We start from the raw sequence: 13,071 nt of genomic DNA, 5'->3' as shown, positions 1-13,071 counted from the left end.
GCGGGGAATCATGGGTTCGATTCTTGCTGGGGCCACCCATATAAAAATGTATGCGCTCAGTGATAAGTCTGGTAAATGGCGTATATTCCATTATTTGATTATATTAGGTGAGCAGCCTGGAGCAGCAGCTCCGGGAGGCCCGCACCCAGGCTGCCTCCCTGGGGGAGCAGCTCCGGGAGGCCCGCACCCAGGCTGCCTCCCTGGGGGAGCAGCTCCTGGAGGCCCGCACCCAGGCTGCCTCCCTGGAGGAGCAGCTCCTAGAGGCCCGCACCCAGGCTGCCTCCCTGGGGGAGCAGCTCCTGGAGTCCCGCACCCAGGCTACCTCCCTGGGGGAGCAGCTCCTGGAGTCCCGCACCCAGGCTGCCTCCCTGGAGGAGCAGCTCCTAGAGGCCCGCACCCAGGCTGCCTCCCTGGAGGAGCAGCTCCTAGAGGCCCGCACCCAGGCTGCCTCCCTGGGGGAGCAGCTCCTAGAGGCCCACACCCAGGCTGCCTCCTTGGAGGAGCAGCTCCTAGAGGCCCACACCCAGGCTGCCTCCTTGGAGGAGCAGCTCCTAGAGGCCCGCACCCAGGCTGCCTCCTTGGAGGAGCAGCTCCTAGAGGCCCGCACCCAGGCTGCCTCCTTGGAGGAGCAGCTCCTAGAGGCCCAACAGGCGAAAGGTGAGTTGGGCCTGGACACAGAGATGCAGGAGTTAAGGAAACTACATGCCGCGGAACTCAACAAGCTGGACGAGGAGCACAAAGAAATCCTTTTGACCAGGATGGAAGAAGAGCGGGGGAAGCTACAGGAGGAGAGGGCGGAGGTGGAGATGAGGCTGTTGGAGGAGTGGGAGAGGGAGAAGCTGGTGTTGCAGCAGAGCCACGAGGAGACAGTGAAGGCTGGGATAGAGGAGGTGGAGATGAGACTCATGGAGGAGTGGGAGAGGGAGAAGCTGGAGTTGCAGCAGAGCCACGAGGAGACAGTGAAGGCTGGGATAGAGGAGGTGGAGATGAGACTCATGGAGGAGTGGGAGAGGGAGAAGGCTCAGTTGAACAAGCAGAGTAATGAGTCGCTGCAGACCATGTTAGAGGAGGCGATGTTACGACTAGTCAAGGAGCAGCAGAACAGGGAGGCCAGGCTCACTGAGCAGTGGGAGCTGGAACGAGCTCGGCTTCAGCAGTGTCGTGAGGCGGCTCTCCTCACCAGGTTAGCCGAGGAGCGCCTGAAGCAGCAAGAGGAGACTGAGAGGAGGCTGAGGGAGGACTGGGACAGGGAGAGACTCCAGCTGGAGGAGGAATATGAGGGGGTGTTTCAGGAGCGGCTGCAGGAGGAAAGGCAGAGCCTAAAGGAGGCTCACAGACGGGCCATGCAGGAACTGAGTGCCAAACACCATGAGGAGAAGGAACAGCTCAGCAGTCTACTGGATAAACTGCGGGAGGACATCGCTGAGGAGAGGTAAAGCTGTCTAATTAAATCGGCTTATAAACAATTTCCTTTGTTACATTGTTTAGGGTTTATGTCCCAGCATTGACTATTTGTCCATTACAAACCTGCATTCTTGATAAAATCCTTAAGCATGTTTACTTAATGTCAGTGTTGTAGTAGTAGAGACCTGTGTGGAGACCACATAGTGAGTGTCTCGGTCTTGTCTGTGTGTCGGATACATTTGTACTTTACTTGGTCTCGGACCGTGTGGACTAGTCATTTCTTCCTGAGACAAACGACGTAAAAAGGTCATTGTCAGCGCATGAAACCGCTTCGCCAGGCTATATATTTATTTATTTATTTATCATTAAAGTAGTTTGCAATATCAGTGGGTTTTGTAATGAAACATGGTGCTGAGTTTTCCTCATTGCCTTTAAGCTCCACAGCTTTTTCATAGTACAGATCTTCTGTTCCTGACTTTGTTTTCCTCTGTTGGCTGTAGGTGTGAGGTGGGTCGCCTAGTAGAGGAGAACCTTTTACTCACACAGAAGATGTCAACGCTGAAGGAAGAGTACCTGAAAGACAGCCAGAAGGAGATGCTGTGAGAAACCAAATCATCAGTTTCCTGCTCCTGGGGAACCATTTTAATTGAATTACCTTAGCAATCTTCCCTGGTGTAGTGGAGGGTAAACGCAAGTAAATGCAGGTTACTCACCATTTGCCCCGAAAAATGCATTGAAAGTATAGGGAGGACAACTTTCTTCACTAACTGCCGATCAGAGTTGATCCACTTTTTTTTTTACCACTAGGGGGTGTGGGAGCGTAGCGTTCCACCAGGCCAACATCCATTGAAATTGCAGAGTGACAAATTCAAAAACAGAAATACTCATTATAAAAATGTATAAAACATACAAGTGTTATACAATCGGTTTAAAGATTAACTTCTTGTTAATCCAACCACGGTGTCAGATTTCAAAAAGGCTTTATGGCGAAAGCATACCATGCGATTATCTGAACAGCGCCCAGCGGACAAATCATTACTTTTAAAAATATATATTTTACCTTTATTTAACTAGGCAAGTCAGTTAAGAACAAATTCTTATTTTCAATGACGGCCTAGCCTAGTTCAGGGGCAGAATGACAGATTTGTACCTTGTCAGCTCGGGGGTTTGAACTTGCAACCTTCCGGTTACTAGTCCAACGCTCTAACCACTAGGCTACCCTGCCGCCCCCATTACAAACAGTTATCAGCCAAGTAGAGGAGTTACACTTTATCGCTATTTCTGACTTGTGTATCACTTTGATGATCTTCATATGGTTGCACTCACAAGACTCCCGTTGAAATGTTTGTTTTGTAAAGTAATTCACAGGCTCAAAGGCAGTCAAAACAGGCAGGTGATAAATCTGAAAAATATCAGTAAAGTTCGTAGAAACATGTCAAACATGTCAAACGATGTTTATAATCAATCCTCAGGTTGTTTTTAGTCATAATAATTAATAATATTTCAACCGGACAAAAGCTTTGTCAATATAAAAGGTAAACAAGAAAGGCTCTCGGTCGCGTGCATGAAAAACCTCTGGGACACTGCAATGTCCACTCACTCAGTGGTCTAAAACCATTTCTAAAGACTGTTGACATCTAGTGGAAGCCATAGGAAGTGCAATTTGAATCCTAAGTCAATGGAATCCGTATAGGCAGTTAATGGAAAACTACAAACATAAATCCATCCAGAAAGTGGGATTTTGTTTCTCAGGTTTTTTTGACTGCCATTTCAGTTCTGTTATACTCAGACATTATTTTAACAGTTCTAGAAACTTTTGAGTGTTTTCTATCCAAATCTACTAATTATATGCATATCCTAGCTTCTGGGCCTGAGTAGCAGGCAGTTTAGGACACGCTTTTCATCTGGAGGTGAAAATACTGCCCCCTACCCTAGTGAGGTTAACCACTACATCACTGCTAGCACTTTCACACCTGATTCAACTAATCAGCTTATCAAGCCTTTGATTAGTGGAATGTGCAGGTGTGTTAGTGCTAATGAAAAAACTAAAATGTGTACCACTAAGTCCCCAGGACCAGGACTGAAACACTGTTGTAGAGTATCGAAGCCCCGTAGTATGGTACAATTTATATTTTACATTTGGGTCGTTGAACTTGCACCTTTCTTCTCCCCCTATCTTAGCTTCAAACTGGAGCATTTCAGGAAGGAGAAGATTTCTGCGCAAAAGAAGGCAGAGAGTTTCAAGAGACAGGTAGGACGGGAGTTTCACGAGACGGGTAGGGCGGGAGTTTCACGAGACGGGTAGGGCGGGAGTTTCACGAGACGGGTAGGGCGGGAGTTTCACGAGACTGGTAGGGCGGGAGTTTCACGAGACGGGTAGGGCGGGAGTTTCACGAGACGGGTAGGGCGGGAGTTTCACGGGACGGGTAGGGCGGGAGTTTCACGGGACGGGTAGGGCGGGAGTTTCACGGGACGGGTAGGGCGGGAGTTTCACGGGACGGGTAGGGCGGGAGTAAACCAACTGACTTTATTAGCGATATTAATGTTAACCTTTGACTTGGTTCTAGGGGCTGTGCATTGCACTTAAGACCGTTGTTCCTTTGTGCGAACACGGGCAATACCTGGCAACTCGAATAAATCTAGATCGGTGTCAGAAACATGCCATTTTTCTCTATATAGTGAACTACTTTTGACCAGGGAATAGGGTGCTATATAGGGCTCCATTTGGGATGACCCCTAAATCTGCCCCCCCCCCCGTAGATCTCAGTGCTTCGTCTCCGCAGTCAGCAGCTGGAGGATGAGAACGGGCTGTTGTCGGAGAAGAACGCCCAGAATGCAGCAGGAGTGGAGGGGTTGAGCCAGCAGCTGGGGGAACTGCTCAGACAGAGTGAGAGACAGGAAGCTGTCAGAGGCCAGCAACGTACTGTACCGGAGGATGAGAGGATGAAGGTAAATGATGAGTATGAGTAGGTGGATGGTTCAGGATTTTGGCAGTGAAGCCCTTATCAAGTTCCCAGAGTCGGGTCAAGTCATGGCAAACCCAGTCCTTGGGGGGGTCTGACTGTTGGCTCCGGGGGGGGTCTGACGGCTCCGGAGGGGGTCCCAGGATAAAGGGACTAAGGGTGCAGTTGAAATCAGCGAGGGGCACAATTTTGGTTGGTGGTTGTTGCATTTGTTATTATGTTGAATTCTGCTTATATCATAATATACAAAGTTCAAATGCCGAGACCGTTGATTGAGTGCTTTTGAAATGATGGTTTGGTGTCAATCTGTATCAGCACAATGAACGGCGGCCTACACACAAAGCAAGGCCATTTTGGTAACGAATATAGGATGCGAGATGGGATGTTTTGTAATCGTTGAATTACCCTATGTGAATGCAGCCAAACACCCATAATAATGCTTGTTCGAACTACATAGACTATGGCTAATAACACTTAATGCTATTTTTACAGCTAAGCTAAGAAGCTAACTAAACTCTAGTGGTGAGGCAGAGTTGATTTGAAGCAGTTTCAACAATTAACTTGACCACGCCCTTTAAAACATTCACTTAGCCTATCACAGATGAGAAGCTTTTTGCTTTCTATGGAAACCCAAAGGAGTCATACCTAACCGCCCCTGTGACTTTCCATAGCCCCCCCCCCCCCTACATGTCCATGGTGCTGACACAGCACAGAGGAGAGAGGTTGCTGCACTATCTGTGTCACTCAATCGTATATTTCTATTGGGACATCAAACTAAAAGTTGAGGGGGCTCATGTTTCAACTGGGGCCGGGGGGGGGGGGGGTCCTGATGGTTGGTGCCGGGGGGTCTGATGCGAGGAGTGATGTCTGAGTCCATTATGAAAGAAGTTAAGCATTGGCTTGCTAACCTACTTTATCTAGAGTAAAACATGGTACGAGTCCATCTCACTCTGGGGAAGTTGATCAAGTACTTCATTGATAATATCAGATGGCAGTGTGTGTGTCTGCCCTGGAGGCGGAGCTAACCAACGCTGTGGAAGGGACTGTACTACTATTGGCTAACGACTTGTTCTCCTGTATCAGATGGCAGTGTGTGTGTCTGCCCTGGAGGCGGAGCTAACCAACGCTGTGGAAGGGACTGTACTACTATTGGCTAACGACTTGTTCTCCTGTATCAGATGGCAGTGTGTGTGTCTGCCCTGGAGGCGGAGCTAACCAACGCTGTGGAAGGGACTGTACTATTGGCTAACGACTTGTTCTCCTGTATCAGATGGCAGTGTGTGTGTCTGCCCTGGAGGCGGAGCTAACCAACGCTGTGGAAGGGACTGTACTACTATTGGCTAACACCTTGTTCTCCTGTATCAGATGGCAGTGTGTGTGTCTGCCCTGGAGGCGGAGCTAACCAACGCTGTGGAAGGGACTGTACTACTAGAGGAGGGCAAGGCCCAGCTGGTGCTACAACTCAATACCCTCAGAGATAAGGTGAGATGTGAGCAGATGATAAACATTATGTAGTAAAAATCAATTATAATAATTTAACTCACTTTTTAAAAATTTGTATTCAACTTTTATTTATCCAGGTTAGTTTAGTATTTTGCAAGAGAAACCTACTAGCAGTTTCTGTATATTATATACAGTATGTTACACATGGATGTAGGGGTTTCGGTACATTATGGTTAAAGTGGTTATACGGTACATAAAACCACACTCTTCTTCACTGTGTCCACCTGTAGGTAGCTAAGATGGGGGCTGTAGAGTGCCGGCTCTCCTCCCTCCTGCAGGAGCGCAAGGCTTTGGAAAAACAAACCCGGGGATTACGTAACCAGCTAGCCAAGTCTCAGGAGAGGGTAAGGATGCTCTGTTCAGTCGGGGCAACCTTTTACACTGCCTGGCCAATAGTAGTGCACTGTTATAGGGAATAGAGGGTGCCTTTTGGGACATACCCTCTTCAACCACTTATGACACAGTAATGAGCCACAATTAAAATGGTTACTACTTTCATTCAATATCATCATCATTTATAACGTACAGTATGTTCTGCGTGTGTCAAGCCAAAGACACATTTCAAGGACGATTAAGTATTTCTAATTAATTATGCAAAAATTCACAAATTCTATGACTCCTGTTGATTTGTGCGTTTTGTCAATATGCTTTGCAGTGTCAGCCAGTATTCGTGTAAAGTTCCCTGGTTGGAGGATTCCGGAATCACAAGGGAATAATCAGGATATCTGGCCTCCTCCAACCAGGATTTCTGGAAAAACTGAGAATTTAAAGGAAAGTTGGGGGAATTTAAAGGAAAGTTGGGGGAATTTTGACCACGGTGGTTTCTCTCAGAACCAGGTGTTGGAGGAAAGCCTGCAGTCTGACCCCCAAAGCGCCCGTCTCAAGTCAGACCTCCGCGTGTCACAGCAAGAGAAGGACGCCCTCAAACAGGAAGTGATGTCACTGCACAAACAGCTGCAGAGCGGCAACGACAAGGTGAGGCCTACTATGATGACACGTTGATTGGCTGGTTTCAGGTTGATTGGCTGGTTTCAGGTTGATTGGCTGGTTTCAGGTTGATTGGCTGGTTTCAGGTTGATTGGCTGGTTTCAGGTTGATTGGCTGGTTTCAGGTTGATTGGCTGGTTTCAGGTTGATTGGCTGGTTTCAGGTTGATTGGCTGGTTTCAGGTTGATTGGCTGATTGGCTGGTTTCAGGTTTGATTGGCTGGTTTCAGGTTTGATTGGCTGGTTTCAGGTTTGATTGGCTGGTTTCAGGTTTGATTGGCTGGTTTCAGGTTTGATTGGCTGGTTTCAGGTTGGTTGGTTTGATTGGCTGGTTTCAGGTTGGTTGGCTGATTGGCTGGTTTCAGGTTGGTTGGCTGATTGGCTGGTTTCAGGTTGGTTGGCTGATTGGCTGGTTTCAGGTTGGTTGGCTGATTGGCTGGTTTCAGGTTGGTTGGCTGATTGGCTGGTTTCAGGTTTGGTTGGCTGATTGGCTGGTTCTGGTTGGCTGGTTTCAGGTTTGAGGTTGGTTTGGCTGGTTGGCTGGTTTCAGGTTGGTTGGCTGGTTGGCTGGTTTGATTGGCTGGTTTCAGGTTGGTTGGCTGGTTTCAGGTTGGTTGGCTGGCTGGCTGGCTGGTTTCAGGTTGGTTGGCTGGCTGGCTGGCTGGTTTCAGGTTGGTTGGCTGGCTGGCTGGCTGGTTTCAGGTTGGTTGGCTGGCTGGCTGGCTGGTTTCAGGTTTAATTGGCTGGCTGGTTTCAGGTTGGCTGGTTAATTGGCTGGTTTCAGGTTGGTTAGATGGCTGGTTTCAGGTTGGTTGGCTGGCTGGTTTCAGGTTGGTTGGATGGCTGGTTTCAGGTTGGTTGGATGGCTGGTTTTGGTTGGTTGGATGGCTGGTTTCAGGTTGGTTGGATGGCTGGTTTCAGGTTGGTTGGATGGCTGGTTTCAGGTTGGTTGGATGGCTGGTTTCAGGTTGGTTGGCTGGCTGGTTTCAGGTTTAATTGGCTGGTTTCAGGTTTAATTGGCTGGTTTTAGGTTTAACTGGCTGGTTTCAGGTTGGCTGGCTGGCTGGTTTCAGGTTGGCTGGCTGGCTGGTTTCAGGTTGGTTGGCTGGCTGGTTTCTGGTTGGCTGGCTGGCTTCTGGTTGGTTGGCTGGCTGGTTGGTTGGCTGGCTGGCTGGCTGGCTTCTGGTTGGCTGGCTGGCTTCTGGTTGGCTGGCTGGCTTCTGGTTGGCTGGCTGGCTGGCTTCTGGTTGGTTGGCTGGCTGGCTTCTGGTTGGTTGGCTGGCTAGCTTCTGGTTGGTTGGTTGGCTGGCTGGCTTCTGGTTGGTTGGTTGGCTGGCTAGCTTCTGGTTGGTTGGCTGGCTGGCTTCTGGTTGGTTGGTTGGCTGGCTGGCTTCTGGTTGGCTGGTTGGCTGGCTGGCTTCTGGTTGGTTGGCTGGCTGGCTTCTGGTTGGCTGGCTGGCTGGCTTCTGGTTGGTTGGCTGGCTGGCTTCTGGTTGGCTGGCTGGTTAGTTGATTGGCTGGCTGGCTTCTGGTTGGCTGGCTGGCTGGATTGGCTGGTTGGTTGGTTGGCTGGCTTCAGGTTGGTTGGCTGGGTGGCTTCAGGTTGGTAGCTGGCTGGTTGGTTGGCTGGCTGGCTTCAGGTTGGCTGGCTGGCTTCAGGTTGGTTGATTGGTTAGTTGATTGGCTGGCTTCAGGTTGGCTGGCTGGCTGGCTGGCTGGTTGGTTGATTGGCTGGCTGGCTTCAGGTTGGTTAGTTGATTGGCTGGCTTGAGGTTGGTCAGTTCTAATCATTCTATTTCTCTAATCACTAACGAATGGTGGTTCGGTTGCTATAGAAATACTAAAACGGCCATCCAGTCAAATTGCTGCGGTCTGAGCAGCTTGGTCCCTTATAGTATATTTCTATGGGTCAGAGAATGCTCAAGTCTCTCAGCTGATTTGTTATTGTGACGTCTGATGGGTTTTCCTGAATCAGAACCAGGTTCTGGAGATGGCCCTGCACTCCAGCGGATACCAGAGCCAGCAAAAGAAGCTGTACCAGGATGAACTGGCCAGGCTGGTGGAACAGGAACAGCAGCAGCTGAGGCAGGAGAACGAGAGGCTGACCATGGAGCTCCACCACACCAGGGAAAAGGTGAGCTGACAGAGGAAGGGATGGATGGATGGATGTGACCGATTCATTCATCCATTTGACAAAATATCAACATAATCAGATCTGACTTGATGTCTCAAGATCTTTTTAAGTTTGAGGCTTAGAGGAGAGCGGTACACCCTGCATATGAATAAGTCTTTCAAACCCTGGATCATCTCCTCACAGCTGGAGGCAGCCATCTTAACCGTGAAGCAGCAGAAACAGCAGGGCCAGTCCAGCGTGGGGAAGACAGTGGAACAGGAGAAGACTGCTCTGAAGAGAGAGCTGGACGTGATGCATCAGGAGCTACTCTCTGCTCAGAACAAGGTCATCTAACAGGAGGAGCTACTCTGACACCTGCTCTGATTGGTTGGCTAGCTAGCGCTAGCTGATTGTATTGGTTGAGTTACATTTTCCCTCTACACCAATAGTATCGACCTGTATAGAAAAGGGAAGCTTACCTCCACATATAATTCACAAGAAACTTGTATTCCTGAAGCAGTCAGCTTTTGACATTGTCTGTTTGTAAAAGATGCGTCTTTCCTGGTTATCTGATGGTCTTGTGTGCCCGGCGTGGTGGTGTGGTTTACAGGTGTGTGAGGTTCAGCGAGAGCTGGACAGTCTACGTCAGGAGAATGAGGGGCTGAAGACACAACAGGCTCCACTACAGGCCTGGCTTCTGGAGGTCGGTTCTCTACCCGCCTTTCCTAACTTCTCCCTCACTTGTACTCTGGACTTTAGTCTACCTGTCAAACACCTGTCCTCTTTTTTTAAATGTCACCTTTCTCCCTCTTCCTTACTCTTCTGTAATCTCCTATATAAAAAAAAACCTGTCCCCTCTAACACAGCCTCTAACCACCTGTCCCCTCTAACACAGCCTCTATCTACCTGTCCCCTCTAACACAGCCTCTATCCACCTGTCCCCTCTAACACAGCCTCTATCCACCTGTCCCCTCTAACACAGCCTCTATCCACCTGTCCCCTCTAACACAGCCTCTATCTACCTGTCCCCCTAACACAGCCTCTATCTACCTGTCCCCTCTAACACAGCCTCTATCTACCTGTCCCCTCTAACACAGCCTCTATCTACCTGTCCCCTCTAACACAGCCTCTAACCACCTGTCCCCTCTAACACAGCCTCTAACCACCTGTCCCCTCTAACACAGCCTCTATCTACCTGTCCCCTCTAACACAGCCTCTATCCACCTGTCCCCTCTAACACAGCCTCTATCCACCTGTCCCCTCTAACACAGCCTCTATCCACCTGTCCCCTCTAACACAGCCTCTATCCACCTGTCCCCTCTAACACAGCCTCTATCCACCTGTCCCCCTAACACAGCCTCTATCCACCTGTCCCCTCTAACACAGCCTCTATCCACCTGTCCCCTCTAACACAGCCTCTATCCACCTGTCCCCTCTAACACAGCCTCTATCCACCTGTCTCCTCTAACACAGCCTCTATCCACCTGTCCCCTCTAACACAGCCTCTATCCACCTGTCCCCTCTAACACAGCCTCTATCCACCTGTCCCCTCTAACACAGCCTCTATCCACCTGTCCCCTCTCTAACACAGCCTCTATCCACCTGTCTCTTTTTCTCTCATGTCTCTTTCCCAACTGTCACTCTCAAACTAAATATAAGAATGGATGTACTGATCAGAGAGGTTCAGGACGTGAAGAACAGTTTTTTAGTTCTCCCAGGGGTCAGCGTGATGAGTTTAAACAGGAGAATGTAAATATGACAGTAATATGTAAGTCATTGAGAGAGGACATCAGTTCTGTATGTGAATCCAATGATATCAATGATGGAGAACTCCGATTTATCTAGAGGGACAATCAAGGCAGAACAACATGGTTGTGGACAGAATTGCAGAATCTCCACATGAGACCTGGACGGAGTCTGAGAACAAAGTGAGGGAAATGATCTCGGAGACACTGAAGGTGGACCACAGGAAGATTGAGGAGGCCTGACAGGACTGGAAAACCCACGGCAGGCCCAGGTGGCAGGCCCAGGTGGCAGGCCCAGTGATCAAGTTCCTGAGGTTCAAGAACAAGGTAGCTGTTCTGGAAAGAGACGACAACTTGAGAGGAACGTACATCCTCTATCCTGATGTATCCTGAAGCTGTGAGAGAAGAGGAGGAAAGAACTGATCCCAGACATGAAAGCTGCCAGAGCGCGTGGAGACATTGCTTACACCCTCTATGACAGACTCATTGTCCACCCGACCTCCCAGAAGCCTGGAAGGAATGAGAGAACCAAGCCTATGGCTTCAATCCCTCAGTGCGCACACACACACACACACACACACACACTGTTTAATGTATGTTTTGTCTATTGCCTTGTTTGCTCTTTTCCATATTGTTTCTGATAAGCTACCCAGGAAAGGTCTAAAAAAATAGCCCAAATTAATATATGTAGCCTTAGAAATAAGGTTCAGGAAGTCAATAATAAGTGTAGTTGGAAAATATTCAGACCCCTTCCCCTTTTCCACATTTTATGGTTACAGCCTTATTCCAAAATGGATTAAATACAAACATGTACACACAATACCAAAGTAAAAACAGGTTTTTAGAAAATGTTGCATATTTATCAAACGAATACCTTATTTACTACATAAGTATTCTGACCCTTTGCTATGAGACTGGAAATTGAGCCCCGGTGCATCCTGTTTCCATTGGTCATCCTTGATGTTTCTACAACTTGATTGGAGTTCACCTGTGGTAAATTAATTTGATTGGACATGATTTGGAAAGGATAAGGTCTATTTAAGATCCCACAGTTGACAGTGCATGTCAGAGCAAAAACAATGCCATGAGGAAGATGGAATTGTCCGTAGAGCTCTGAGGAAGGGCACCAGAAACATTATGCGGCATTGAAGGTTCCCAAAGACCACAGTGGCCTCCATTATTCTTAAATGGAAGAAGTTTGGAACCACCAAGACTCTTCCTAGAGTTGGCCGCCCGTCCAAACTGAGCAATCGGGGGAGAAGGACTTTGGTCAGGGAGGTGACCAACAACCCGATGGTCACTCTGGCAGAGCTCTATAGTGTTCCTCTGTGGAGATGGGAGAACCTTCTAGAAGGACAACCATCTCTGCAGCACTCTACAAATCAGGCCTTTATGGTAGAGTGGCCAGACGGAAGACACTCCTCAATAAAAGGCATACGATGATATGCTTGGAGTTTGTCAAAAGCACCCTAAAGGACTCTCAGACCATGAGAAAGGTACAAGAACGGTGACTGTTTGAGGTTGTGGACAGGTGTCATTTATACTGATAACAAGTTCAAACAGGTGCCATTAATACAGGTAACGACGGGGGGTGGGGGGGGGCACTGTAGATTACATGTATCTTGGCCAGGTTCGCAGTTGTAAATGAGAACTTGTTCTCAACTAGCCTACCTGGTTAAATAAAGGTGAAATAAAAATCGAGTGGAGGACAGAGGAGCCTCTTAAAGAAGAAGTTACAGGTCTGTGAGAGACAGAAATCTTGCTTGTTTGTAGGTGACCAAATACTTATTTTCCACCATATTTTCCACCATAATTTGGAAATAAATTCATTAAAAATCCTACAATGTGATTTTCTGGATTTTTTTTCTTCTCATTTTGTCTGTTATAGTTGAAAATTACAGGCCTCATATTTTTAAGTGGGAGAACTTTTTTAACCACTGTATGTAAATTGTTAAGTCTTGTCTGTTTTTCGTTGCGTCGGACCCAAATAAGACTAGGTGTCGCGAATGAGATCCTATCAAATCCTCCATCTCTTTTCCTTGACTGTATCTGTCCTGTCGCTCCTCTCTCTCCTGACTCCTCATTATCTCTTCTTCTCCTAACAAACATCCTTGTCTCTCTAGGCCCAGCTGGGTGGTCTGCTGCCCCCCTCCCCTCGCAGGATGCCTGGTGAGTGGAGAGGACAACACTGCGAGAACGACCGCAACCCAGAGAACATACAGGTAGGAGAGATCAGGGCTTCCCATCACTTCCTGTAGCAGGCTAATCACCTCCTGTAGCAGGCTAATCACCTCCTGTAGCAGGCTAATCACCTCCTGTAGCAGGCTAATCACCTCCTGTAGCAGGCTAATCACCTCC

The 13,071-nt window shown here is 48.5% G+C and overlaps 1 protein-coding gene and 1 long non-coding RNA gene across 4 annotated transcripts in view; one reads left to right on the top strand and one right to left on the bottom strand.

The window, feature by feature from the left end:
- Window positions 1-13,071, top strand: part of LOC118369028 (ninein-like) — an 81,839-nt gene that overhangs the window by 46,319 nt on the left and 22,449 nt on the right. Inside the window, 12 exon segments of the mRNA XM_052496220.1 lie at window positions 108-890; window positions 981-1,432; window positions 1,905-2,003; window positions 3,586-3,655; window positions 4,165-4,353; window positions 5,733-5,849; window positions 6,101-6,214; window positions 6,702-6,845; window positions 8,831-8,989; window positions 9,173-9,313; window positions 9,579-9,671; window positions 12,837-12,935. Of these exon segments, the coding sequence (XP_052352180.1) occupies window positions 108-890; window positions 981-1,432; window positions 1,905-2,003; window positions 3,586-3,655; window positions 4,165-4,353; window positions 5,733-5,849; window positions 6,101-6,214; window positions 6,702-6,845; window positions 8,831-8,989; window positions 9,173-9,313; window positions 9,579-9,671; window positions 12,837-12,935 (2,460 nt within the window).
- Window positions 9,859-10,547, bottom strand: LOC127915791 (uncharacterized). Of its 3 annotated transcripts, none has more exons than XR_008092230.1 (3): window positions 10,453-10,547; window positions 10,164-10,308; window positions 9,859-9,961 (listed from the first exon to the last, which is right to left on the bottom strand). It is a non-coding gene; the product is annotated as an uncharacterized LOC127915791 (long non-coding RNA). The 3 variants fall into 3 exon arrangements; XR_008092231.1 differs by having other exon boundaries at window positions 10,482-10,547; XR_008092229.1 differs by lacking the exon at window positions 10,453-10,547 and adding an exon at window positions 10,366-10,422.

Source organism: Oncorhynchus keta, chromosome 35 (assembly GCF_023373465.1).
Source record: "Oncorhynchus keta strain PuntledgeMale-10-30-2019 chromosome 35, Oket_V2, whole genome shotgun sequence".
NCBI classification, from domain to species: domain Eukaryota; kingdom Metazoa; phylum Chordata; class Actinopteri; order Salmoniformes; family Salmonidae; genus Oncorhynchus; species Oncorhynchus keta.
The sequence above is the reverse complement of the archived record's forward strand: the minus strand, read 5'-3'. Positions and strand labels throughout refer to the sequence as shown.